Below are 23,839 nucleotides of genomic sequence, written 5' to 3' on the forward strand. Positions count from 1 at the left end.
TCCCTTCTGTTCTGCAAAATTTCTGTTGAGAAATCAGCTGACAGTCTTATGGGAGATCACTTGTAGGTAACTAATTGCTTTTCTCTAGCTGCTTTAAAGATTCTCTCTTTGTCTATAACCTTTGGTTTTAATTATGATGTGTCTTGGTATGGATCTTTTTGGGTTCACCTTATTTGGGACTCTGAGCTTCCTGGACTTATATGTCTGTTTCCTTTACCAGGTTAGGGAAATTTTCCATCATTATTTCTTTTACATAGGTTTTCAATTTCTGGCTTTCTCTCTTTTCCTTCTGGCACCCCCATGATGCAAATGTTGGTGTACTTGAAGTTGTTCCAGAGGCTCCTTATATTGCCCTCATTTTTTTTTGGAATCTTTTTTCTTTTTGCTATTCTGATTGAGTATTTTTTGCTTCCTTATCTTCCAAATCTATGATTTGATCATCTATTTAATATATTGCACTGATGATTCCCTATAATGTATTGTTTTTAAAAAATATATTTTAAATTGATTTTTTAGAGAGAGAGGAATAGGGAGAGAGAAACATTGATGTGAGAGTGAAACATTGATTGGCTATCTCCTGCACACCCGCTACCATGGATCAAGTCAAGGCATGTGCCCTGACCAGGAATCGAACTGGCAACCTTTTGGTACACAGGATGATGCCCAACTAACTGAGCCACTCTGACCAGGGCCTGTAATGTATTCCTCATTTCAGTAATGTATTCTTCATTTTTGAGTGGTTTTTTTTTTGTGTTTTCTAGTTCTGTTTTTATGCTCCCTATCTCTGTTGAAGTTCTCACAAAGTTCATCTATTCTTCCTCTAAGTTCATTGAACATTGTATTTTTAAAAAATCCTCACCCTAAGATATGTTTTTATTGCTTTTCAAGACAGGAAGGGAGAGAGAAATATCAATGTGAGAGAGAAACATTGATTGATTGCCTCCTGTATATGCCCCAATTTGGGATTGAACCCACAACGTAGGTATGTGCCCTGACCAGGAATTGAACTTGCAATCTTTTGGTGTATGGGATGACACTCAAACCAACTGAGCCACCAGCCTGGGCAGTGCCATTACTCTTCATATTTGTAAATGTAAAGATATATTTTTATAAAAACCAGTTTTTCAGGTAGGATCAAGAGACTTTCAGTTTTACTTTATAACTTCTGTTTAAATTTCACAACTGTAGTGTATTCATGCGTTATCTGTATACTTAGGAAATAGAAAAGAGAAATATAGAAGGCCAGAAAAGTAGAATTAGAATATCTTTAACTTAGTGCCTTATTGTGTCTTCTTGCTATCAAGTATTGACACACAGAAAACGTTAATGATATATAAAACTTCTTTGATATATAACAACATACCTAGGAGACAGGGGAAGAAGTTCATTAATTTGCTGAACCTTAAAATTACAATACCAGTTCTAACAAATTTCACAAGCCAACTGGGTTCCTCTAAAGAGATCAGTGGTCTCAACCTGGCTGTTCACTGAAATCATGTGGGTGCTTTAAAACTACTGATACCTAGGCTACATCTCAGCGATTCTGACTTAATTAATCTGGGTGTGGCCCTGAGCATCGGGATCTTCTTATATGCTAAATATCTGGAGGATAATGTTATTCAAAGAATACAAGGAAAAGGATCTGGCTAGAACTAGCTTAAAATTCTGGACTACTACTCAGCCATAAGAAAAGATGAAAAAGAAAAGAAAAGATGAAATACTGCCATTTGCGACAACATGAACAGATTTTGAGAATATCATGGTAAATGAAAAAAGTCATAGAAAAAGTTAAGAACCAAATGATTTCACTCATATGTGGGATATAAAACTGAAAGAAACAAATGAACAAACAAGACAAACAAACAGAGACTCGTAGACACAGACAACAGTATGGTGGTCATCAGAGGAAAGGGATGTGGGAAGCGAATTAAAGGGTAAAGGAGGTCAAATATATGGTGATGGTAGAATATTTGACTTTGGGTGGTGGGCACAAAATGCACAATTCAGATCATATATCATAGAAATGTACACTTGAAACCTATATAATCTTGTTATCAATGTCACCCCTAAAAATTTATGCTAAGTGAAATAAGCCAGTCAGAGAAAGATAAATATCACATAATCTCACTCATTTATGGAATATAATGAACAACATAAACTGATGAACAAAAACAGATCCAGAGACAGACAAGCATCGATCAGACTGTCAAACCTCAGAAGGTAGGGGAGGGTGGGGTATGGGGGAGAGGTCAACCAAAGGACTTATATGCGTACATATAAGCCTAACCAATGGACACAGACAACAGGGGGGTGAGGGCATGAGTGGGAGGGAATGGGGGTAACGGGATAAGGACACATATGTAATAACTTAATAAAAAAAAAAAATCCCCTCCATCTAAAACAGGTTACTCAGTAGCTCCCTCCAGTGCTAGCCGTGGAGGATTGGCCTCAGGAGGAAACCAGGAAACATCCTGTTGAAAAGTTTCTGAGACACTGTCATTGCAGAAGCTCCCTCAGAGGGATGAGGTCCAATCTCAGCTTTCTTAATGAGGCTCTGGGGAGCTCTTGCTGGTGAACCTCCAGGCTCCTTTACTTGGATGATAATTAACTACTCAGAGCATTTGTTACAGACCAATTGAATAGAACCCAGGGGCAAAAGCTTGGCTCCTCCGTGGGAATGGTTGGTTGGGAATTAAACCAGTTGTCTCTTAGCACATCAGATCAGTCTCAAAGTAACCATGGCTACAACTGATCTCAGCACAGCCCCTGGTCAGAGAAACAGACCACCAAGGCACATTTATCACACCGTCTAGTCTGAGAAGCATGCTTTACCTTGAGAGCAAAAGTGTCGATCTCCTGTTCAGAAGGACATGGGCTCCTCTGGTTCAGAATTCTGAAGTAGTAGCCAGGAAGGGACTGTGGGGATGTGATGGCTGTCCTTGGTGATGTGCTCACACAGATTAAAGTGTAGCCTCAGACAGCTCTCACTACCCCCCCCCCCCCATGGTGTTTGGGTAGGCACTTCTGATTTAGAGTTAGTCAATTTTGAGTTTGAATTCTATTTACTACTTAGCTGATGGTGACTTTGGGTAAGTCAGTTCACCTCTTTGAACTTCATCATTAAAATTAGGTTATTAATTTCCATAAGTCAGAATTCTGGATGATTGATTTGTGCTAGTCGCCTTTCCATTACCATGATAACCTCGTGTACATGTGTTGGCATCTTTAAATGTATTAGACAGTCCAATTATAAAATGGGAAGAGGACCTGAATACACACTTCTCCAAAGAGGACATACAGGTGACCAAAAGACATATGTTCTCAACATCACTCATCATCAGAGATATGCAAATTAAAACCACTATGTGGTATCACCTCCCTGCCAGGATGGCTAGCATCAATAAATCAACAAACAAGTGCTGGCAAGGATGTGGAGAAAAAAGAACCCTAGTACACTGCTGGTGGGAATGCAGTCTAGTATATCCATTAGGGAAAACAGTGTGGAGTTTCCTCAAAAATTTGAAAATAGAACTGCTGTTGACTCAGTGACCCCACTTCTAGGACTATATCCTAAGAAACCCGAAAAACCAATTAGAAAGAATATATGCACCCCTATGTTCGTAATTTACAATAGCTAAGATCTAGAAACAGCCAAGTGCCCATCAGTAGATGAGTGGATAAAAAAGCTGTGGTACATTTACATAATGGAATATTTTGCAGCTGTAAAAAGGAAGGAATTATTACCATTTGTGACAGCATGAATTGATCTGGAGATTATTATGCTAAGTGAAATAAGTCAGTCAGAGAGAATGAACAAAATAAACTGATGAACAAAATAGAACCAGAGGCTTGGAAACATGGAACAGACTGATGAATCTCAGAAGGGTAAGGGAAGGGAGAGTGGGAGATTAACCAAAGAATTTATATTCATATATTCATTGTCCATGGATACAGACAATAAGGTGGTGAAGGCCTTGGGTGGGCCAGAACTGGGTAAAAGAGGGCAGTGGGGAAAAAGAAGGGGACATCTGGAATACTCTCAACAATAAAGATAAAAAAGAAGTTAGCCCTCTGTACCCATGGGTTCTGTATTAGCAGATTGAACTAACTGTGGATAGAAAATGTTAAAAATAAATGTTCCTTATTGATGACATGGACTATGTAGTTAGGCTTACAATAGTTGTGTCTGTACTGAACTTGTACAGACTTTTTTTCTTGTCATTCCCTAAACAATGCTAGTATAACAGTATGACTAGCATAACAATTAGTATAATAACATTTGCATAGCATTTACATTGCCTTAGGTATTATAAGTAATCTAGAGATGATTTAAAGTATAAAAGAGGTTGTACATAGGTTATATACAAATACTACATCATTTTATACAAGGCACTTGAGCATCCATGGATGTTGGTATTTTGGGGAGGTCCTGGAAGCAGTCCAGGGGACAGTAGTATATGCTGGCTCACCACGTGATGGAAATTATGAGAGGCATTGTGGTCAGAAAACTCAGGAAAATGTGGATCTCACTCTAAGACTCAGTTGCCCAAGGAAACTTGGCAAAGTGGAAGCAAAGCAGCACAGAATTTGAATGCAGAGAGAGAAAAAAAAGCTAATTTTATAATTGAAGTTGAATGCAAATGGTTTATTTGGAGAAAATATTTGCAAATGCATATAGCAAACAAATGGTTAATATGTACTAGCACTTTCTGCTCCCATGGCCATAGTACACATTGTAATCAATCTTTATTCATCCTTCTTCATTCAGCCCAAAGGTAGGGAAAAGATTTTTTCACTACAGCATTTCAGGAAGTCCTCATTAAATTATCAGAGTAGGTATGGAAGTGAAAACTAATTTGCCATACATGCAACAAAGGAATCAAATTGGGCAATATACACTCACCCAGACTTTGTCTCACCCTAGATTTGGCATGATTGAGGCAAAACCGATAGAGTTTAAAGACTCCTTATTCTATTATTTTAAATCTTTAAAATCATCCATTTATTCCTTGTCTAAAATACCATGAAAGCTTAATTTGTTTGACTTAGACATTTCCATCTATTAAGATATAAACACCAGGAGAGAATGAGAGAGGGAGAGAGAATCACAATAAACGGTGGTTTTTCTTCACAACATAAAACAAAATAATTCATCTTACCTGCGTTGCTATATAATTTATTCTCCAACTAAACTGAAGCTTGTTTTGTATCAGGCATTCTCAACAAAGCTTCTTACTAGTAGTTTCCATCATTTTCTTTACTCCAGTGGCCACAGGAAACACTTCTGATTACATGTAATAAATCTTTTATTCTTAAAAAAATGACTGAGACAAGACACATGGAAACACAGGCATCTCTAGAGAGGAGAGCACACAGGCAAGTAGCCCCAGGAAGAATCAGGTGATGAATGCACTCTGGAATGCACTCTGAGTATATGAAGGATAGGAAGAGTCGAGACCAAAACATGTGCAGAAGCATAGAGCTGGCTCACTAGTAGTAAATTGGGTGCTTGATGTCAGTTGTTGGGGATCTAATGACCAGAACCCAAGATATTCAGCTGCTGGGAGAATTTTAAGAAAGGTCATGATCGGGACAGATTCTACATTGGGTAGCCTCTAGTCTGATAGGAAGTTGACACACACACACACACACACACACACACACACACACACACCCCTGGAAAAAAATTCTAACAGTTTCAAATAGAATAGAGTGGTTATTTATGCATAAACATCTCTGCACGTATATACTTTCTGTATAGATATGTATAAAAATTTTCTGGATATTCAGTGACCAAACAGGCTGAATTTATAAGTAGAGAGAAATATGGAAATTTCCAAATAAATATGGAAGGAGTAAAGAGAATGTGATTTTCTGGAATGGAGAGATATTATGGGGTAGGTCTGCAGTCATAGCCCAGGTACTAAGACTGCGTGGAACTGTCCTGTCATGGCACGGCAGAGACCGCAGGGTGGAGAACCACAGGGTGCAGCTACAAAGATGAAAGTATTTCTCCACCAAAACTTGCCTCAGGTGCTGGTCGCGTGTGTTTGTGTGTACACGTGAGTGTGCAAGTGTGTGTGTGTGTGTGGTCGTGTGTGTGTACACAAACACACCATACCTTGCAATTAGGGTCCGTGAATTTTGTTGATTGTTGTAGTAGAAAGCCTGTCCATTTCAGACTTAATCCTGCTTATCAGTTTCTCTAAGCCCCGTTTCATGTCTTTGTTTCTTAAACTGTAGATAAATGGGTTCAACATTGATGTCAATACAGTGTATATGATTGTTGCTATTCTGTCCTTGACAGTATACTTTGACAATGGCTGGAAATAGACATAGCTAATACTCCCATAAAACAGAGTCACCACAGTGAGATGCGAGCTGCAGGTGGAGAAGGCTTTGCGTTTTCCAGCAGCTGAGGGAATATTAAGGACAGCAATGAGGATCCTTAGGTAAGAAATGATGATGCAGGCAAATGGGGCCATCACAGAGGCCAGCCCTTCTGTCATGGCTACGACTTCATTGACAGAGGTAGAAGAGCAGGCCAGTTTCAGAACAGGGTTGACATCACAAAAGAAGTGATGGATAACATTTGATGCACAAAAGGTGAGTCGATTCACCATGAGAACATGTAGGAGGGAGTGGAGGCAGGAGAAAGCTATGGAAAAAACCACTAGCAACATACAGCGTTTGTGGTTCATAACAGTGACGTAGTGGAAAGGGTTACAGATGGCCACATAGCGGTCAATGGCCATAGCTGCCAGGAGGTAACTATCCATGTTTCCAAAGACCAGGAAGAAATACATCTGTGCCAGACATTCAGCATAGAAAATGGTCTTTGAGTCTGATAGGAAGTTCACTAACATCTTGGGGACTATGACTGTCGCGTAGCAAATATCAGCAAAGGACAAGATGCTCAGGAAGAAATACATGGGGTTTTGGAGTTGAGAATCAGAGCGGATAACCAAGATGATGAGCAGATTTCCCATCAAGGTGACCAGGTACATGATAAGAAAGAGGGCAAAGAGTGGCTTCTGGTCCTCAGGGCGAGAGGAGAGTCCTAAGAGGATGAATTCAGGAAGTCTTGTCAGGTTGTGCATTTCCATGGACTTATATGCACCTGAAGGTAAACAACACTGTCAATAAATGATTCTTGTCATCTGTAATGTGTATTTTTACATCTTGTTTATTATACTGAGCTGTTATTAATAGAGCATGTACTCCAGTGTTTTTCTTCCTGAATATGGAAAAATCAGAGCCGAAAGTGTTTTTAACTTGTTCTTTTAAAATCTTTGAGATAGAAATCTAAAGAAAAAGACAGGAAGCAGGGGAAAGAAAGAGAGAGAGAGAGACTAGGTTGGAGAGCTGGATTTTCTTTTCTGCCTCCCGACTCTGGGCTGATAAGTCACAGGCCCCACAGATGCAGTCTTTGAATCAACTTCAGGTCAGCTTTAGATTAAGGATTATCAGTGGCTAATCCATATCTAGCTAATCATGATAGCTGTCTCACCTAGCTTGTGGTTGATGAATAACCATCATTTTAAAGTCAAGATGCCTCTTTCCACATCATCTACAATGGAAACAAGGAACTCATTTAAAGAACATTAAATTGAATATAAACAGTTACAGGAAAAAGAAAGATGGAGGGAGGGAAAGTGAGAGAAAGGGAGTGAACTTGGATGAAAAAATACTCTCCCAAATTTCCCCACATTTTGGCTGATAATTTATATCCTGAGATCGGGGAACTGTGCCTCACAAGTAACTCAGGGCAAAGGCAGATTGAACTTTAGAGTATAGATGCAAAAGTCATCCACATTAGCATGAACATAAGTTAACTCTCTTATTTAGTGTCTCTCTGAGATAAGATATTCCCACTTCTCACCAGGTCTTCTCAAAGTTGATTTCTTACCTAGAAAGGACATTGAGCTCTTGTGTCATGTATTCTATTCATTCCACTCCCTTCCTTTATGCTCCATGAAATGATTTGTCAAAAAGAAGACAAAACTCTGGCAAGAGACAGCATACAGAAAAGCTACCTGATAAAAATCTCTGAATGCTTCTTGAATCCAAATGTTCCCTTCCTTGGATTCTTACCATCCTTCATAGGTGTAGATACTCATAGGCTCTGCTTCTCTCATGGGAGTATCCTCTGAGACTGTCTCACTAAGTTTCTGATGTTTGATGAGGGAGAGAGTAAGAAAACAAACATCTATTAACTTATTGCAAGGTTGTCTCCAAGGAGCCAGAGGACCTTAGAAGTATTCTCCCTTTCCAGGTTGCCTACATGCCTCTCCTTGACTCTGGGTATAATGCAACATCTGTTTAGCCTGGAAGTAGGTGTTGGAAACAGACAATACTTTTCTGTCCCTGGCTCTTCCAACTTTTCTGGGGGCTTACCTGGGAGATGTCATCCCATGCAGCACTGAGGACGGAGTACCAGGCTCCAGTTTTTCCTTGAACGTATAAAGCTTTGATGAGACCTCCCCCTCGTGCCTCCATGTCTCTGAAGGACAACTACTCAGTGTAGCCCAGCGTTGGGCACCTTCTGCTCCACGCCTCCCAAGTTCAGATACATTTGCTAGTTTAGTAGCTATGACTTTGTGATGCTGTCCTCCTACAAAAGAGAGTGTTGTACCTTTTGAACCGGGCCTCAGGTCTCCCTTCCCATGTTAGCCAACCCTCATTCCTTCTGTTACAACCAGGGAAAGCCACCTCTTTAGATAGTTACTCTTCTTAATTCATGAAAGCAACAGAATTCATGCATCAGGATCCCAACATGCCCTGCCAGATGCACATTGCCTATTTCTTGCCACTGATTTCTAATCACATCTTACAATTCACTCTCTTCACTTTCTTATATTTCTCCCTCCACCTGGGTCTTCAAGCTCAAACAGAGTCTCTTACAAAAAGCATTCTTTGATGAACTAATGGAATGTCTTTTCTGCTCCCTTAGTATGTGAACTGTCATTAAACACAAATCACATTCATTGTCCCATAAGTTTTCACTTAAAGGAAGACAACTATCACGTCTTCAGTAATTTATAAGCTTTTTTTCATGCAACCCACACAACCACCTATTGTCTTCATTTTTATAGTGACTTAGAAAAACATGGTAACTATTAAACATAACTTGAACCAAAGGCCATTTGAATCCAAACCATGTAGTTGAACCTCTCTGTTTTTCCCTGACAAAGTTAAAGTTTTATATTAAGAAACAGCTTTAAAATGACTAATGGAGCACAAATTTTGCCTTACTTTGCCAGATTAAACTTGAAAGTCTGTACTTTTAGCATAAGGACTACTTTTCTTCGAAGCATTAATTCAAATGCAGGCATGATTCCAGAAACCATACTCTATATTTTCTATGATCCACCTCTCATATTTTATTGATAGCTGATATCTGAGATACTAATATTTTCCCACATTTTAACATCTCTCTTTTTTTTTATTGATTAAGATATTACATATGTGTACCCTCTACCCCCCCCTCCCCCCCCGCTCATCCCCTCACCCCCCCGTTGTCCGTGTCCATTGGTTAGGCCTATATGCTTGCATATAAGTCCTTTGGTTGATCTTTCCCCCTTGCCCCCACCCTCCCCTACCTTCCCTCCAAGGCCTGACAGTCCAATCAAAGCCTCTCCGTCTCTGGATCAGTCCTTGTTCATCAGTTTATGTTGTTCATTATATTCCACAAATAAGTGAGATCTTGTGGTATTTATCCGCTCTCCAGTTCCATCGATGCTGTGGCAAATGGTAAGAGTTCCTTTTTCTTCTTCCTCTTCTTAAAGAATACCTTTCAGCATTTCATATAATGCTGGTTTGGTGGTGATGAACTCCTTTAGCTTTTTCTTATCTGTGAAGCTCTTTATCTGACCTTCAATTCTGAATGATAGCTTTGCTGGATAAAGTAATCTTGGTTGCAGGTTCTTGCTATTCATCTCTTTGAATATTTCTTGCCACTGTCTTCTGGCCTGCATGGTTTCTGTTGAGAAATCAGCTGACAGTCGGATGGGTACTCCCTTGTAGGTAACTGTCTTTCTCTTGCTGCTTTTAAGATTCTCTCTTTATCTTTTGCTCTTGGCATTTTAATTATGATGTGTCTTGGTGTGGTCCTCTTTGGATTCCTTTTGTTTGGGGTTCTCTGCGCTTCCTGGACTTGTAAGTCCATTTCTTTCACCAGGTGGGGGAAGTTTTCTGTCATTATTTCTTCAAAAAGGTTTTCAATATCTGGTACCCCTATAATTCTGATGTTGGTACGCTTGAAGTTGTCCCAGAGGTTCTCCTCTAGCTCTCAGCGTGCTTTTCTTTTCTTCTAGTTGTAGAAATTACACTCAGCCAGCCTTCCTGTTGTTCTGGACGATGTTTGCTCCGTCCTTTGGGATATTTTTCAATTGTTGTGGGAGGTGACTATTTCCCGGTGTTTATCTATGCCGCCATCTTAGTTTCTCTCTTAACATCTCTTATATGGGGTGAATTTAAATATATGGCAGCATTTAATTGGCAGCATTTCTCCCACAATGGTACATTAAAATAATATATCTTATGCTCAACTTTACTAGCTATTTGGGAAGTGATAATCAAAACTAAAGATCAATCAAAGGACTTGTATGCATGCATATAAGCCTAACCAATGGACACAGACAACAGGGGGGTGAGGGCATGAGTGGCGCGGGGTTAAGGGGGCTAATGGGGGGGGATAAGGACACATATGTAATACCATAATCAATAAAGTAATTAAAAAAAACACACCATGAGTGCCCTAGCTAATTTGGCTCAGTGGATAGAGTGTCGGACTGTGGACTGAAGGGTCCCAGGTTTAATTCTGGTTAAGGGTATATGCCTGGGTTGTGGGCTCGATCCCCAGTAGGGGGTGTGCAGGAGGCAGCTGATCAATGATTCTCTCTCATCATTGATGATTCTCTCTCTCCCTCTCTGAAATTAATAAAAATATATTTTAAAAAAACTATAATGAGATACCACTTCACACCTGTTAGAATGGCTGTTATCAACAGGACAAGTAATAACAAGTGTTGGAGAGGTTATGGAGAAAAAGGAACCCTCATTCTCTGCTGGTGGGAATGTAAACTGGTAGAGCCACTATGAAAAGCAGTTTGGAGGTTCCTAAACAAATTAAGAATAGTTACCATATGTCCCAGAAACCCTTCTCCTGGGTATCTACCCAGAAAATTTGGATCATTTATTCAGAAAGATATATGCACCCTGTGTTCATTGCAGCATTCGTGGTACTTGTGAGAGGATAGACCTACAGATCACTGGGATATAATTGAGAGTCCAGAAATAAACCCATTTATTTTTGTCAATTGATTTTTTAAATATATATTCTTATTGATTTCAGAGAGGAAGGGAGAGGGAGAGAGAGATAGAAACATCAATGATGAGAGAAAATCATTGACTGGCTGCTTCCTGCACACCCCCACTAGAGATCGAGCCTGCAACCTAGGCATATGTTCTGACCGGCAATTGAACCATGACCTCCTGGTTCATAGGTTGATCCTCAACCAAAGAGCCACGCCGGCTGGACGTCAATCAATTTTTTATTGTTGACACTATTACAGATGTCTCCCGTTTCCCCCCTTTGCCTATCTCTACCCAGCCCCTTGCAATACCATTTGAATATTAGGATTCCCTTTTTCATTTCTATAAATTAATTGATTGGGATTTTGATAGAGATTGCATTCAATCTGTAGATCAATTTGTGGACAGTTGCCATTTTAACAATACTAGTATTAAGTCTTCCAATCCATTATTTGCATTGGAAGACTTAATAAACATGGACTGTACACGTATAGGCAGGGGTAACGACTCAGAGGGAGTCAGAAACAGCCTAAAATTCAGGACTGTCTGCTTAGGGTGAGACTGGTAGAAATGAATCTCATCCAACCATTTTTAGTCCTCTTACTTTCCCCCCAAAGTAAGTAGGACTGTTAGAAAATCAAATAGCTGCTCTGCAAACAAAAATAAATGTATTACACTTTTTGAGGAAATTGATTACATTTTGATTGATTAGAATCTCTTTGTGTTTCCAATGAATTTTGATCATATTTACCAATTAGTAGTTAGCATGGGGCTGAGTTTCTTCTGTGCAGGTCAATGGTGGAAAATACTGGTATGTATTCAGTTTGTAACCATTCCCATAATATATAATCTATATCAACAAGCCGTATGTCATTATTACTATATTTTAAAATGAGACAAAATATTTCTCCAGTTCGCATAGTCTCAGATTCCTAAAAATAGATTAAGTGGCTGGATGAAATCCAGCAAAAGCATGCAATTAGATGAGGGTGGGAAATGAGGAAGTCATTGGAGAGTGGTTAGAGTTGTCCTATTGCTATCTCATAAAGCCTCATGCCTTGCAACTAATGCAGCTGAATTATTTTAATAGGTTAGAAAAGATGGTTTCTTGAGGTGATGAAATGAGAATCAATTTCTCCTTGGGGTTTTTATTGCCCACCTGTTGACACTATGCAAAGCTATGGTGATCCCCGTAGGGTAGGCCTTCCCTAAAGACATACTTGTTTTCAGAAAAAATTTTTTTTGCCTCAGTGAGATCTAGGTACAAGGAAGGAGGAGCAGACTCCTGAGCTACAGTCCGTGTTTATAAAGAAAAATAGAAGGGCTCAGCCCATTCTAATCAGTATTTCATCCCAACTCAATTGGAGGCTTCCGGGGTTGCTAGAGTCTCAGAGTGCATACATGTAAGCAAGGCTGCCTCAGTGGGATGAGTTGTCCTAAGAGGGCTTTTTTAAAAAAAATATATATATTTTATTGATTTTTTACAGAGAGGAAAGGAGAGGGATAGAGAGTCAGGAACATCGATGAGAGAGAAACATCGATCAGCTGCCCCTGCACACCCCCTACTGGGGATGTGCCCGCAACCAAGGTACATGCCCATGACCGGAATCTAACCAGGGACCCCTCAGTCCGCAGGCCAGTGCTCTAGCCACTGAGCCAAACCGGTCAGGGCTTAAGAGGGCTGTAATGGAAAATTACACAAAGACAATCTCTAATTTTGTGAGAATATAGCTAGGAGCTCTACTCAGACTTTTTAACTTGAGTGTATGATGTTGGATACAGAGAAAAGGTGAGGATAAGGTTATAATCTGCCCTAATAGTAAATAAAAAGGGAATAGAAAATAAGACATTATAATCCTCTTGTAGAAAATTGTATGATATTTGTTCCAAGAAGACCAATGAATAGAATGTGGTAAAAGTATTAAAATAAAGGTAAGCAATGGGATGAAGGAATTGTCAATAATAACACGAAGGGGTCAGTTTTTGAGTGAAAAAATGAAGGTGTGGATGGAGAATATAATCATGCAATAAAATAGGGTATGGAGAGACATTTCATAGTTTCCAGGTACAAGAAATGTGTGATAGCGGATCCAATTTATCTTGTAAGAATTTGGAAGATATATTCTTGAGACAGAGAAAAAGGAAGTTCTAATTTACATATCTCAGATTCAATATTTGTGGTTCATCAACACAGGGTATGGACTAGAAATAGAATTTAGACTAAAGACATTAACTAGTACACATTCCTAGGATTTAGATGTTGATAAAACAGTGAAGACTCATATGTCCCGTTGTGCTTTCATCAAAGAAAGACAAGAATACCGGTAAGTAGGTTTAGGCCTTGACCCTCTAGCTCCCTCCCTTAACTATTACTCTAGATGTCCCTGAAGCACCAGGTAGGATTAGAGGACCTGAGATACTTTTTGTTCTCATTTCAGGGATTCTTCCTTTTGTTTTTGTTTGCCAGATTTCAGTTTAGGTTACTATCTTAAGGTGTTCAAATCTGTACATGTGCATATCTTCATATTTATTTTAACAAATTACTCTTCTCTCTGGCATCAGCATCCTTGATCCCTCAAAGCTGTCTGAACAGGATCCACAGAGCTCAGACTCTGATGGGAGCATGTTGAGATATTGAAAAATAGGAAAGATAAAGAGATGACTCTTGATGAAGTCAGCGAGTAAGAGCACTACAACTGCTTATTACTCTTATTGCATATAATTGGTTTAAAAATACAGTTTTGCTGTACTTGGGAAAAATAGACACTATGTTATTACATTCTTATCCTCATAGTGGATAAATCTATACGTTTTGTTTCTTTTTGCCCCTTCGAAGCCATTTTCTCTCCCTTTCCCCAGGAAGAGGCTTATCCCCTCTCCCTTTCTTCTCATCTCTTCTTCTCTTTCACCTTCATTTATACCTCAATATAGACATCCCTACGTGGCCACTGCCTTGAATGAGTAATAGGACCACAACAGCATATAGTTGAGCTATATCTATGGACACAGAGAAGGATACAGGGAGAAATAAAGACAAAAGGTAAGTTTTACATTTTAAGTTTCTGCTTTATGTGTGATCTTTAGATTAAAGAAAGCACCAAGAGAGATGTCCTTAAATATTTTTGATTCTTTATCTCAATGTTAGGAGTATTCTCCTTTAGTTGGGTGGAACACTGGTCTCATCAAAGAATAGATGTAACCATAGCACACCATTTGGCTCTGCAGTGAAACATACTTACATAGTTATACTAATATAAATGTTGTCTGTTGATTCTCTTTTACCTGGAAGAGTTACCTATAGTTATAACTCCTAATTTATATGTTTTTTCAATCTTGACAATAAACAAATATAGAACAGCTTTCCAAAGTTAGGGAGGTTGCAGGGGTGAAGATGATAGGTATAGCCTTAACTTGATGGAATAAGAAATACAGATTTAACTATGTTATTTAAAAGCAAAAAAGTAACTAATTGGAGAACTAAAATAATCATCCAAAATGGGGGAAAGGGAGAAGAAAAGAGTGAGGATTATGTAAACAAGATAAAAGTTCATCTTTCATAATAAAGTCAAAAGATAATCCTAAATTGATAAAATTGTTACCTAGATTATAAACAAATAGTATATTATTGAAAGGCATTAACGTTATGAACCACCAGACGAGTTAAAACTAATTAAACATGAAGGAGGGCAAAGTTAGAGAACTCTGCTTTTCATTATATGTTCTCTTATACTCTACTATTTTAAAATTATTTTCTCACATTCACAAAGAAAAATAGTATTTCATCAAAATATCCTTATCCATATAGCAGCCTCAGAAAGTTACCTCTTTGGTGTACCATGTAGATCTGCCTATAGGGAAAACCTGAGCTGAAAAGACATGAGAATTCTATCCCTGTAAGATTTTATTATTAATTGAAAATGAATCATTAATAAAATTAATGATTATATTAATTGCTTCTACTCTCATTTCAGGTAAATTTAGTTGACTTAATGGAATAAAAACTCCCCTCCCAAAGGAACATACAAAGTTAGGACCAGATCTTTACTCCAGTGCCCCCATCAAGGATGTAGAGACTGACATCTGGCTGGAGTCTTGACATCTTTCCCTTTCTTCTCCAACTCTGACAGCTAGCCAAGTGTGGTGCTTAAGTCCAACAAAGCTCTACAGGGTCAAGTCTAGTTTTTGCCTCTCAGATCTTTAATACAGTAGTCTCTTTGATTTACTTTCCTTATCTGTGATATGGGTCTGAAAGTACTGTAGTTTCTGTCATATGGGATTGTTGTGAGAACCAAATGTGTGATATTTAGTATGCTCTTCAGCTCATAACAAGCATCAAGGAAATTCTGTGTACAGTGTGATGCCTTTCTTGTTATATAGTGAATTTCTTAAAAGCAGAGACCATGTGTAATTTATCTTGCTGTCCTTCATATCTATCAAATTGAAAGATTCTCAGTGATCAATCAATGAACCTGGAATAAACTAAAGAGTGGATGAGTGAGTGGTTGGATAGAAAGATCATGGCAAGGGAAATGAATTAAATGAAAAAACAAACAACTCTTTTGGAAACTAGAGCCATTCATGCAAGAAAAGATGTTTCCTAATAGTTATCCCAGAGTAAATTTCAGCATTATTTGATCTTAACACTTGCTCTTCACAGGGAATGTGGATTGTGTCTTATGGCCACTAGAAACAGGACAGAGGTAACTGACTTTGTCTTATTGGGCCTGTCCAGCTGTCCAGAGATGCAGCCAGTTATTTTTGGGACTGTCCTTGCTATGTACCTGGTGGCAGTTATAGGCAATGCCCTGTTGATAATTGTTGCCCTCTCAGATGCCAAGCTTCAGACCACCATGTATTTCCTGCTCTGCCAGCTTTCCTTTATTGACATATTTCTCACAACCATCACTGTTCCCCAAATGCTGGTCCACACGCTGTCTGTGAATAAAACGATCTCCTTTAGTCACTGCATGCTCCAGCTGTTCTTTTTTATGGCTGTGGGCAGCATGGAAGGCCACCTGTTGGCTGCCATGGCCTATGACCGCTATGTTGCCATCTGTGACCCCTTAAGATACTCTGCCATTATCAGCCGTCGCTTCTTTCTATACATAACCTTGACCTCATGGGTGGTTGTCAGCCTCAACAGCCTCCTTTATAGTGTGTTGGTCACCCGTTTAACCTTTTGTGGCAACCAGGTCACCCACTTCTTCTGTGACATCACACCCTTACTGAAGCTCTCCTGCACCCGACCAGTAGTCAGTGAAATGCTAATATTTACTGAAGGGGTAGCTGTGGTGATCAGTCCCTTCTTCTTCATTCTGGGTTCCTATGCCCGCATTGGTGTTGCCATAGCCCGTATGCACTCAGTTGCTGCCCTGCGCAAAGCTCTGTCCACTTGTGGCTCCCACATTCTGGTTGTGCTGCTCCTATATGGCTCTGTGATCCGCATGTACCTCCGGCCCTCTTCCAGCTATGACTTGGATCAGGATCGCCAGGTCGCCATCTTTTACACAGTAGTTACCCCTATGCTAAACCCACTGATCTACAGCCTGAGGAACCAGGAGGTCAAGGGAGCTCTGCAAAGGCTTTCCAGGAAACTCTGCATCTCAGGAAACTTCCAGCCTGGCTCCCAGGCCACCCAGGAAAGTTAATATCTAACTTGAAAATGCCTCGAAGAGATGGTTGCACTCCTGTTAACTGGTATGGTCACATTCCTGTGGGATAATCTTTTCTGTTGACTCCGTCTTATTTGGATTTGGCAAGAAGTACATTTTTGAATAAATAGTTCTGGTCCCTGTTGACTGACTTAGAATCTCATCACTTTGGAACTGAAAAGATACTTTTAAATCACCAAACTTGAACCTCTCATCTTTCAGATCTAATATGAGGCATGGGGGAGTACTAAGTCGAATTATTACAGATCGGCATGGCCTGCAGAAATTTGATCATTTTAGTGACGATATAGCATGTACTGTTTTCCAGAGAGAAGTCAAAGTGAGGTACAATACCACAATACAGAAGAGAGATTTTTTTAGCAAACCATAGAGTAGTCTAAACCTCTCTTACAATGGTAATAATTTTATGGTTTCTCATTATTCCAAACTCACAGTAATAATAAACAGTTTAATACTTATAGTGACTGAATTATTTCATCTGAAATTTTGTGTCACTTCATAAAAGACAGTGTAGGTCACTGATAATAAAGAGTGGAGGGGAATCTTCATAGTGGCTCTAACACCAGGAGTAGGTGGTCAGATATGGGGCATATGGTAAGTAGAGCTGTTGAGACACACTGAGAGACTAGACACGATATGTAAGGGAAAAGGAAGAACCAAGGATGGACTGTGAAAATGGGTGGAATAATTATATGTGGAAGGCTCTGTGGAAGTGGGGGCATATAGATATGGTGTGGGGGGGGGTGCAAAATCAATAACTTGTTTTTGGCCATATTTTGTGATATCTATCAAAGTGGAGATATTTCATAGGCAGTTAAATACATAATTCTTGAGGCTTAAGGCATTGTCTTGAGATAGACACGTCACAACAAAGTGTAGATGATATTTGAAGCCATGGGGCTGGGTAAAATCACCTAATGAGAAAATATAGAAAAGACGACTATGAACAGAGTCCCAAGATGGTTGTTCACGCCAGCATTTAGAGGTCTGGGAGAGGAGACAGCAAAGGAAAGTGAGAAATGGCTATTTACAGGAAGAAAGAAGGTAAGTTTGATATGCCTGAATCCTAGGAAAGAGTGTTTCTGGAAAATGGGAGTGGTCACTTTCTCAAATGCAGTTAAGAAGTCATTAATGAGAGCAGATAATCAATTATTAGATTTGACAAGATATAGATTATTGGAAACCATGGTAAAGCCAGTCAAGTGAAGTGTTAGGGGAAAAGTGACAATTATTGTCATTTTATGATACAACTAGAGGCCTGATGCATGAATTTGTGCACGGGTGAAGTCCCTAGGCCTGGCCAGCAATCAGGGCCAATTGGGGTCTGCCAGCTGTGGGGAGGGATGGGGGGAGGGATCACGGGAGGTTGGCCGGCCAGGGGAGGGACTGCAGGAGGTTGGCCGCCAGCCCTCGGAGGGAGTTGGCCCTTGGCCTTCCTGGGAAAGGGGCTGTGTCTGCTGCCACCCACCCCCAGTTCCCTGTCCCAGCCTGGGGCCTTAAGGCCCCAGATGGGGTCAGGAGAAGAGGCGACGGTTGCCTGGCCGGGTGTGGAAGGAATGGACGCCGGACGCCGCTGCCGTCAGTAGCCAACCACCGCACGGTTCCTCACCTCTACCCCTCCTCCTTCCCTTGCTGCCGTACCACCACCACAGCAGGTGGGTGGTGGGTTGATCGGGGCCTGCTGGCGGTTGACCATCCATGGAAGGTTGGCTGTGGAGTACACTGACCACCGGGGGCATCTCCTGCATTGAACATCTGCCCCCTGGTGGACAGTGAGCATCATAGTGACTGGTCGACTGGTTGTTCCAGTCATTCTGGTCATTGGGTTGTAACGGTTGCTTAGGCTTTTATATATGGTAGAGGCCCGGTGCACGAATTCGTGCACTGGTGGGGTCCAGCCATCCCACCCCGATGGGGGCTGATGGGGCCGGGCCAGCCAGGGGGAGGAGACGTAGGAGGTTGGCCGGCCGGCCCTGCGCCAATTGGGGGGGGGGGGATGATTGGGGGCGGGGCTGGCCAGGGTGAGGGACTGCAGGTGGTTGGCCAGCCAGCCCCACCCCCTGGTAGAACTCCAGGTTGAGGGGACAATTTGCATATTAGCCTTTTATTATATAGGATAGGTTGTAAGTGAGTAAGTGGAGGCTGTGATAATAGACATTTCTCAAGTATAATTTAGAAAAAAAGAAGATAGATTTAAAAAGTGGTGTGTAACTTGAGGAGCCCAAGAGTCAAGGGAGAATTTCTTCTAATTTTTGTAAAGACTGGTGACATGAAACATCCTTTACTGGTAGAAATAATTCAGTATATAATGAAATATTCAGGATTCAGGAAAGAAAGTAATTAATTGCAGGAATAGAGTCCTTGAAATGGGATGCATATCTATTAAGGGGATGTTTTTATCTAGGAGATGAGCCACTTCTTTCCCCGTAACAAAAAGGCAGTCAGAGTATGCAGATGGGCTGGTCGATTTGATGGTGGGAAGATGGCATATACTTGAAAAGACTTCAGTTGAGAGTGGCAGGGAGCAGGATTGTTTTTGAGAATTGTAGAAAGAAATTATGTGAAATATGCTAGAGTTTGAGAAAGTGAAGTACTAGAAAAATGTTATGGTACGCCTCAATTCTGCCAGTATTGAGTGCCCATTTAGGGATTTCATTTACAAGTTTAATATTAGTCATGTCAGCATGGTTGTTGATATTCTGCAACAATGATCAGGTAATCAAGTACAATCATGAATAAACAAAATGCTGGGTTTACCTAGGGCTGGGTAGAGCTAAAGGGAACAAAAGAATTAAGGGTGTTTACAAGAAGGTTGTTTACAGTTCTGGACCATAAAATGTATTCTTGTAAAGGTGGGAAGGAAGGGCATAAATTAGGTGATGGGTAATGAAAATCAATTTCAAGGGACAGTAGATCTCAGTGATGTCAGAGAATTGTAGTTGAAGAACTAAATTAAATAAGGTGAAAATATCGTAGCTGGTAGGAAGTGAAAAGTTTAAAATTGAGATTCACCTGTGGTGTAATCTATAATAATAAAAGCGTAATATGCAAATTGACCAAACGACTGAACAGCAAAATGACCATCTGGACGACCTTCTGGACGACCATGCTGTGACACCCACTGGCACCAGGCCAGCCAAGGCGGGTGCGATGCGATTGGTCAGGGGCCCGGCCATCACCCCATGATCGCTCTGCAGAGGGAGGCCCAGGCCACTGGCCAGTGCGGTGATCGATTAATTGGGGGCTCCATGATTGCCCCAAAGAGGGAGGCCCAGGCCACTGACTGGTGGGCTGCGGTGGGTGGGTGGGTGGGGCATCCCTCTATGGAGGCATGATTGATCACATGATCGCCCTGCAGAGGGAGGCCCAGGGCACCGGCCGGGGGGAGGGGGGCGATCAATCAGGGCACGATTGATTGCCCCAAAGAGGGAGGTCCAGGCTACCCCGTGGTGGTGCTGTGGTGGGTGGGTAGGACCTGCCTCTTTGGGGCGATCAATTGCGGTGCTCCCGGATTGTGAGAGGGCACAGGCCAGGCTGAGGGATCCCCCTCCGCCCCCTCCCCCAGTGTACGAATTTCATGCACTGGGCCTCTGTTTATTTATAATGGCAAAGTCTAAGATATGACCATATCTGAGTGGGTGTTTAAGATGGGGTAAAGTAAAAGATTGCTGAAGCTAAACAGGTCAGGAACTGAGAACCCAAGTTGTTTGTAAGATAAACCAGTTACATGCACATTTATATTTCCAAAGTGATAAGTAGCGGTGGAGAGAGTTAGAGAATCAGATGCTGGAGTCATCAAGGAGCGAGGGCGAAACACCAGAAAGTTTCCTTATTTATCTTATTTTATTTTTTTAAAACAAATATAGTATAAATTTAAGTTTAGAACATGATGATTTGATATACAGGGTGTGGCAAAAGTAGGTTTACAGTTGTGAGTGTGAAACAGTTTATTTTGGTATTGTTATTTATTAATTATATTCTTTTCCATACGAACAACTATAAATTTACTTTTGCTCTAGCCTGTATTATGTAAAGCACTCATAAGAGTGACCAGCCCATAGTAAGTACCATGTATGTATATTCTGTTATTATTAGCATACCAATGAAGAAATAATGGGGTATAAGTACAAAGAGCTGCTAGGTAAAACTTGGGTATCTATATGTACCTAGAGACTATTGATGAACTGAGAGTAAGGTCAGGAGTTAATCTGCCTCATTCTTTTTATTGACTGAATAGCAGTTCATAGTATACTTGTATTGTGTTTGGGATTTCCTTCAAAGCACTGAATAAGAAATAATCCAAAACCTCTGTATTTATAACAACAGACATTTATTTCTCAGTCTAAAGTCTGCAGGTTAAAAGAGGCAACTGTAACTCCTGACCTTATTCAATGGACATTAGTCATTATATCCCTCTCCCTATATTGAAGTAATTCCCCCATTTCATTTATCTTGGTCAGAGACAGAACCTCATTCTATCATAGAGAATAAAAGCAGCCGTGTTGCTCTTATGAGAACAAAGAATAAGAACTGGGCAGTTCTTTCTGGAGGTGGTCGCATCTGGTCTTCAGGCCTCCAAGGGCTATGCCCAGTGACTGTTGCTGGTAACTATTGTTGTTGGGGATACAGTGGCAGTGAACAGTGTGGTGATTACAGCATTGAGCTCATCAGACAAATCTGAGATAAGATTTTGATTGTGTTTCTTTTCTATTTTATTGAGCCTCGTCACTTAATCTTCTTGGAAAATTCATGTACATTTTCAATAACCATATTACCTTCATGATTCAATGAGAATTGGTTTCTGTTCCTTGCATCTAAATAACTCTGAGCGTTAGAACCTGAGTGTTTAATGACAGGGCCAGCAAACAACCTCAACTATAACCAAAGCCATGCTATTGTTTTACACTAAATACATAGTTTCATGTGCTTTGGGTTTAAGGAATATCTCAGGACACTATCCAAAGAGAAAGTCTGTGAGATGTACTTAATATAGATATTTCTAGGAAGTTCTAAAAGAAAAATATGCGAGGGACAAAACTGTTTCCCCAGAATCACAGATAAAATTTGGAACAGTGTTTTGGGGTTTCATCTAAAGAAAGAAATCCATGATCTGCTCCTCCATTTCCTGAAGGCTCTCTTGACATCCCCATTTCTCAGGCTGTAAATGAAGGGGTTCATCATGGGGGTTACCACTGTGTGCATGACTGTCAGGATGCGACCCTTGGCCACTGAATAGCTGGTAATTGGCTGGAAGTAGAGCCATGTGAGCGTGCCATAGAAGATAGCCACCACAGTGAGGTGGGACCCACAGGTAGAAAAGGCTCTCCACTTGCCCTTGTCTGAGGGACTCCGGAGGACCACTGAGATGATGCAGGCATAGGAGGCAATGATGAAGGCCAGAGCTCCGTTGATGACAATAACACCTTCTGTGTGAATCATCAGGGTGTTGAGGTGAGTGCTGGAGCAGGATAACTTCATCAAAGGGTAGAGGTCACAGAAGAAGTGAGGGATCCTGTTATCTGCGCAGAAGTTCAATCGGCCCATGAGAAAGGTGTGCAACAGGGCGTGAAGATGGGAGAGGATAAAGCACAGGGCCACCATCTGTGAGCACAGCATCCTGGTCAGAATCGTATGGTAGCGGAAAGGGTGGCAGATGGCGATGTATCTGTCATAGGCCATTATAGCCAGGAGGAAGTTTTCCATGGCTGCAAAGCATATGAAGAAATAGGTCTGGGCTAAGCAGCCCATGTAGGAAATGGTCTTTGTAGGAGAGAAAATGTTCTGCAGCATCTTGGGGACTGTGGTGGAGGTGAAGCAGATGTCTGTCAAGGCCAAGTTACTGAGGAAGATGTACATGGGGGTGTGGAGCTGTGGAGTAGAGATAATCAGTGTGATGATGGCAAAGTTGCCAGAAATGTTGATTGCATACATAAGTAGAAAAAGAAGGAAGAGGGGGATCTGTTCTTGTGGGTAGGCAGAAATGCCCAAGAGAACAAAATGGGATACGCTGGTCCAGTTGGTATTTTCCATCTGTTGCCATAAGAACAAAAATGATTATTACTAGTTTTTTTTATTGAGGTATAATTGACATATAACATGATACTAGTTTCATGTGTACAATATAATGGTTCAGTATTAGTATACATTGTGGAATGATCACCATGATAAATCTAGCTAGCATCCACATGCTAGTGTACTAATTACAATAGTTTTTTCTTGTGATGAGGACTTTTAAGATCTACTCTGTTAGCAACTTTCCAATCTGCAATATAGTATTATTAACTCGAGTACCATGCTGTCCATTGTATCCCCATGGCTTATTTATTTTATACCTGGAAGTTTGTACTTTTGGATCCCTTTCATCCATTTTGCCTACCTTCTCTACCCTTCACCTCTGGCAACCGCAATTCCGTTCTCTGTATCTATGAGTTTTTTTCTATAGATTCCACATATTAATGAGATCATATGGCATCTGTCTTTCTCTGTCTGACTTATTTCACCTAGCATAGTACCCTCAAAGTCCATACACATTGTTGCAAATGGCAAGATTTCATTCTTTTTTTTATGGCTGGATAATATTCCTTTATTTATGTCACATCTTCTTTGTTCATTCATCCATGGATGGACAGTTAGGTTGTGTCCCTGCCATAGCTATTGTAAATAATGCTGCAGTAAATATGGGGTTGCATATATCTTTTCAAATTAGTGTTTTTGTTTTCTGCGAATAAATACCCAGAAGTAGAATTGTTGAATTACATGGTAATTCTCTTTTTAATATTTTTGAGGAACCTCTATACTGTTTTTCAAAAAGGGTTATTTTTATAGACTTGGACATGTGAGCAGGCCATTTA

General features: G+C 40.5%; 3 protein-coding genes across 3 annotated transcripts; 1 reads left to right on the plus strand and 2 right to left on the minus strand.

Annotated features, from left to right (window-relative positions):
* Window positions 1-6,128: 6,128 nt before the first annotated feature.
* LOC308527903 (olfactory receptor 1L3-like) lies at window positions 6,129-7,106 on the minus strand (the record flags this gene model as incomplete). The annotated part of the gene is made up of 1 exon (XM_081103337.1): window positions 6,129-7,106. One exon carries the CDS (start codon window positions 7,104-7,106, stop codon window positions 6,129-6,131), a length of 978 nt encoding a protein of 325 aa, XP_080959463.1.
* An 8,886-nt stretch (window positions 7,107-15,992) lies between these two features.
* On the plus strand, window positions 15,993-16,964 carry LOC308527907 (olfactory receptor 1f45-like; the record flags this gene model as incomplete). Its single annotated transcript, XM_081103341.1, has 1 exon — window positions 15,993-16,964. The coding sequence occupies one exon, from the start codon at window positions 15,993-15,995 to the stop codon at window positions 16,962-16,964; it is 972 nt and encodes a 323-aa protein (XP_080959467.1).
* A 5,109-nt stretch (window positions 16,965-22,073) lies between these two features.
* Window positions 22,074-23,018, minus strand: OR1Q1 (olfactory receptor family 1 subfamily Q member 1; the record flags this gene model as incomplete). Its single annotated transcript, XM_081103344.1, has 1 exon — window positions 22,074-23,018. One exon carries the CDS (start codon window positions 23,016-23,018, stop codon window positions 22,074-22,076), a length of 945 nt encoding a protein of 314 aa, XP_080959470.1.
* Between the last annotated feature and the right edge of the window lie 821 nt (window positions 23,019-23,839).

This window comes from Myotis nattereri (assembly GCF_964212035.1).
Source record: "Myotis nattereri genome assembly, chromosome: 12".
NCBI lineage: Eukaryota > Metazoa > Chordata > Mammalia > Chiroptera > Vespertilionidae > Myotis > Myotis nattereri.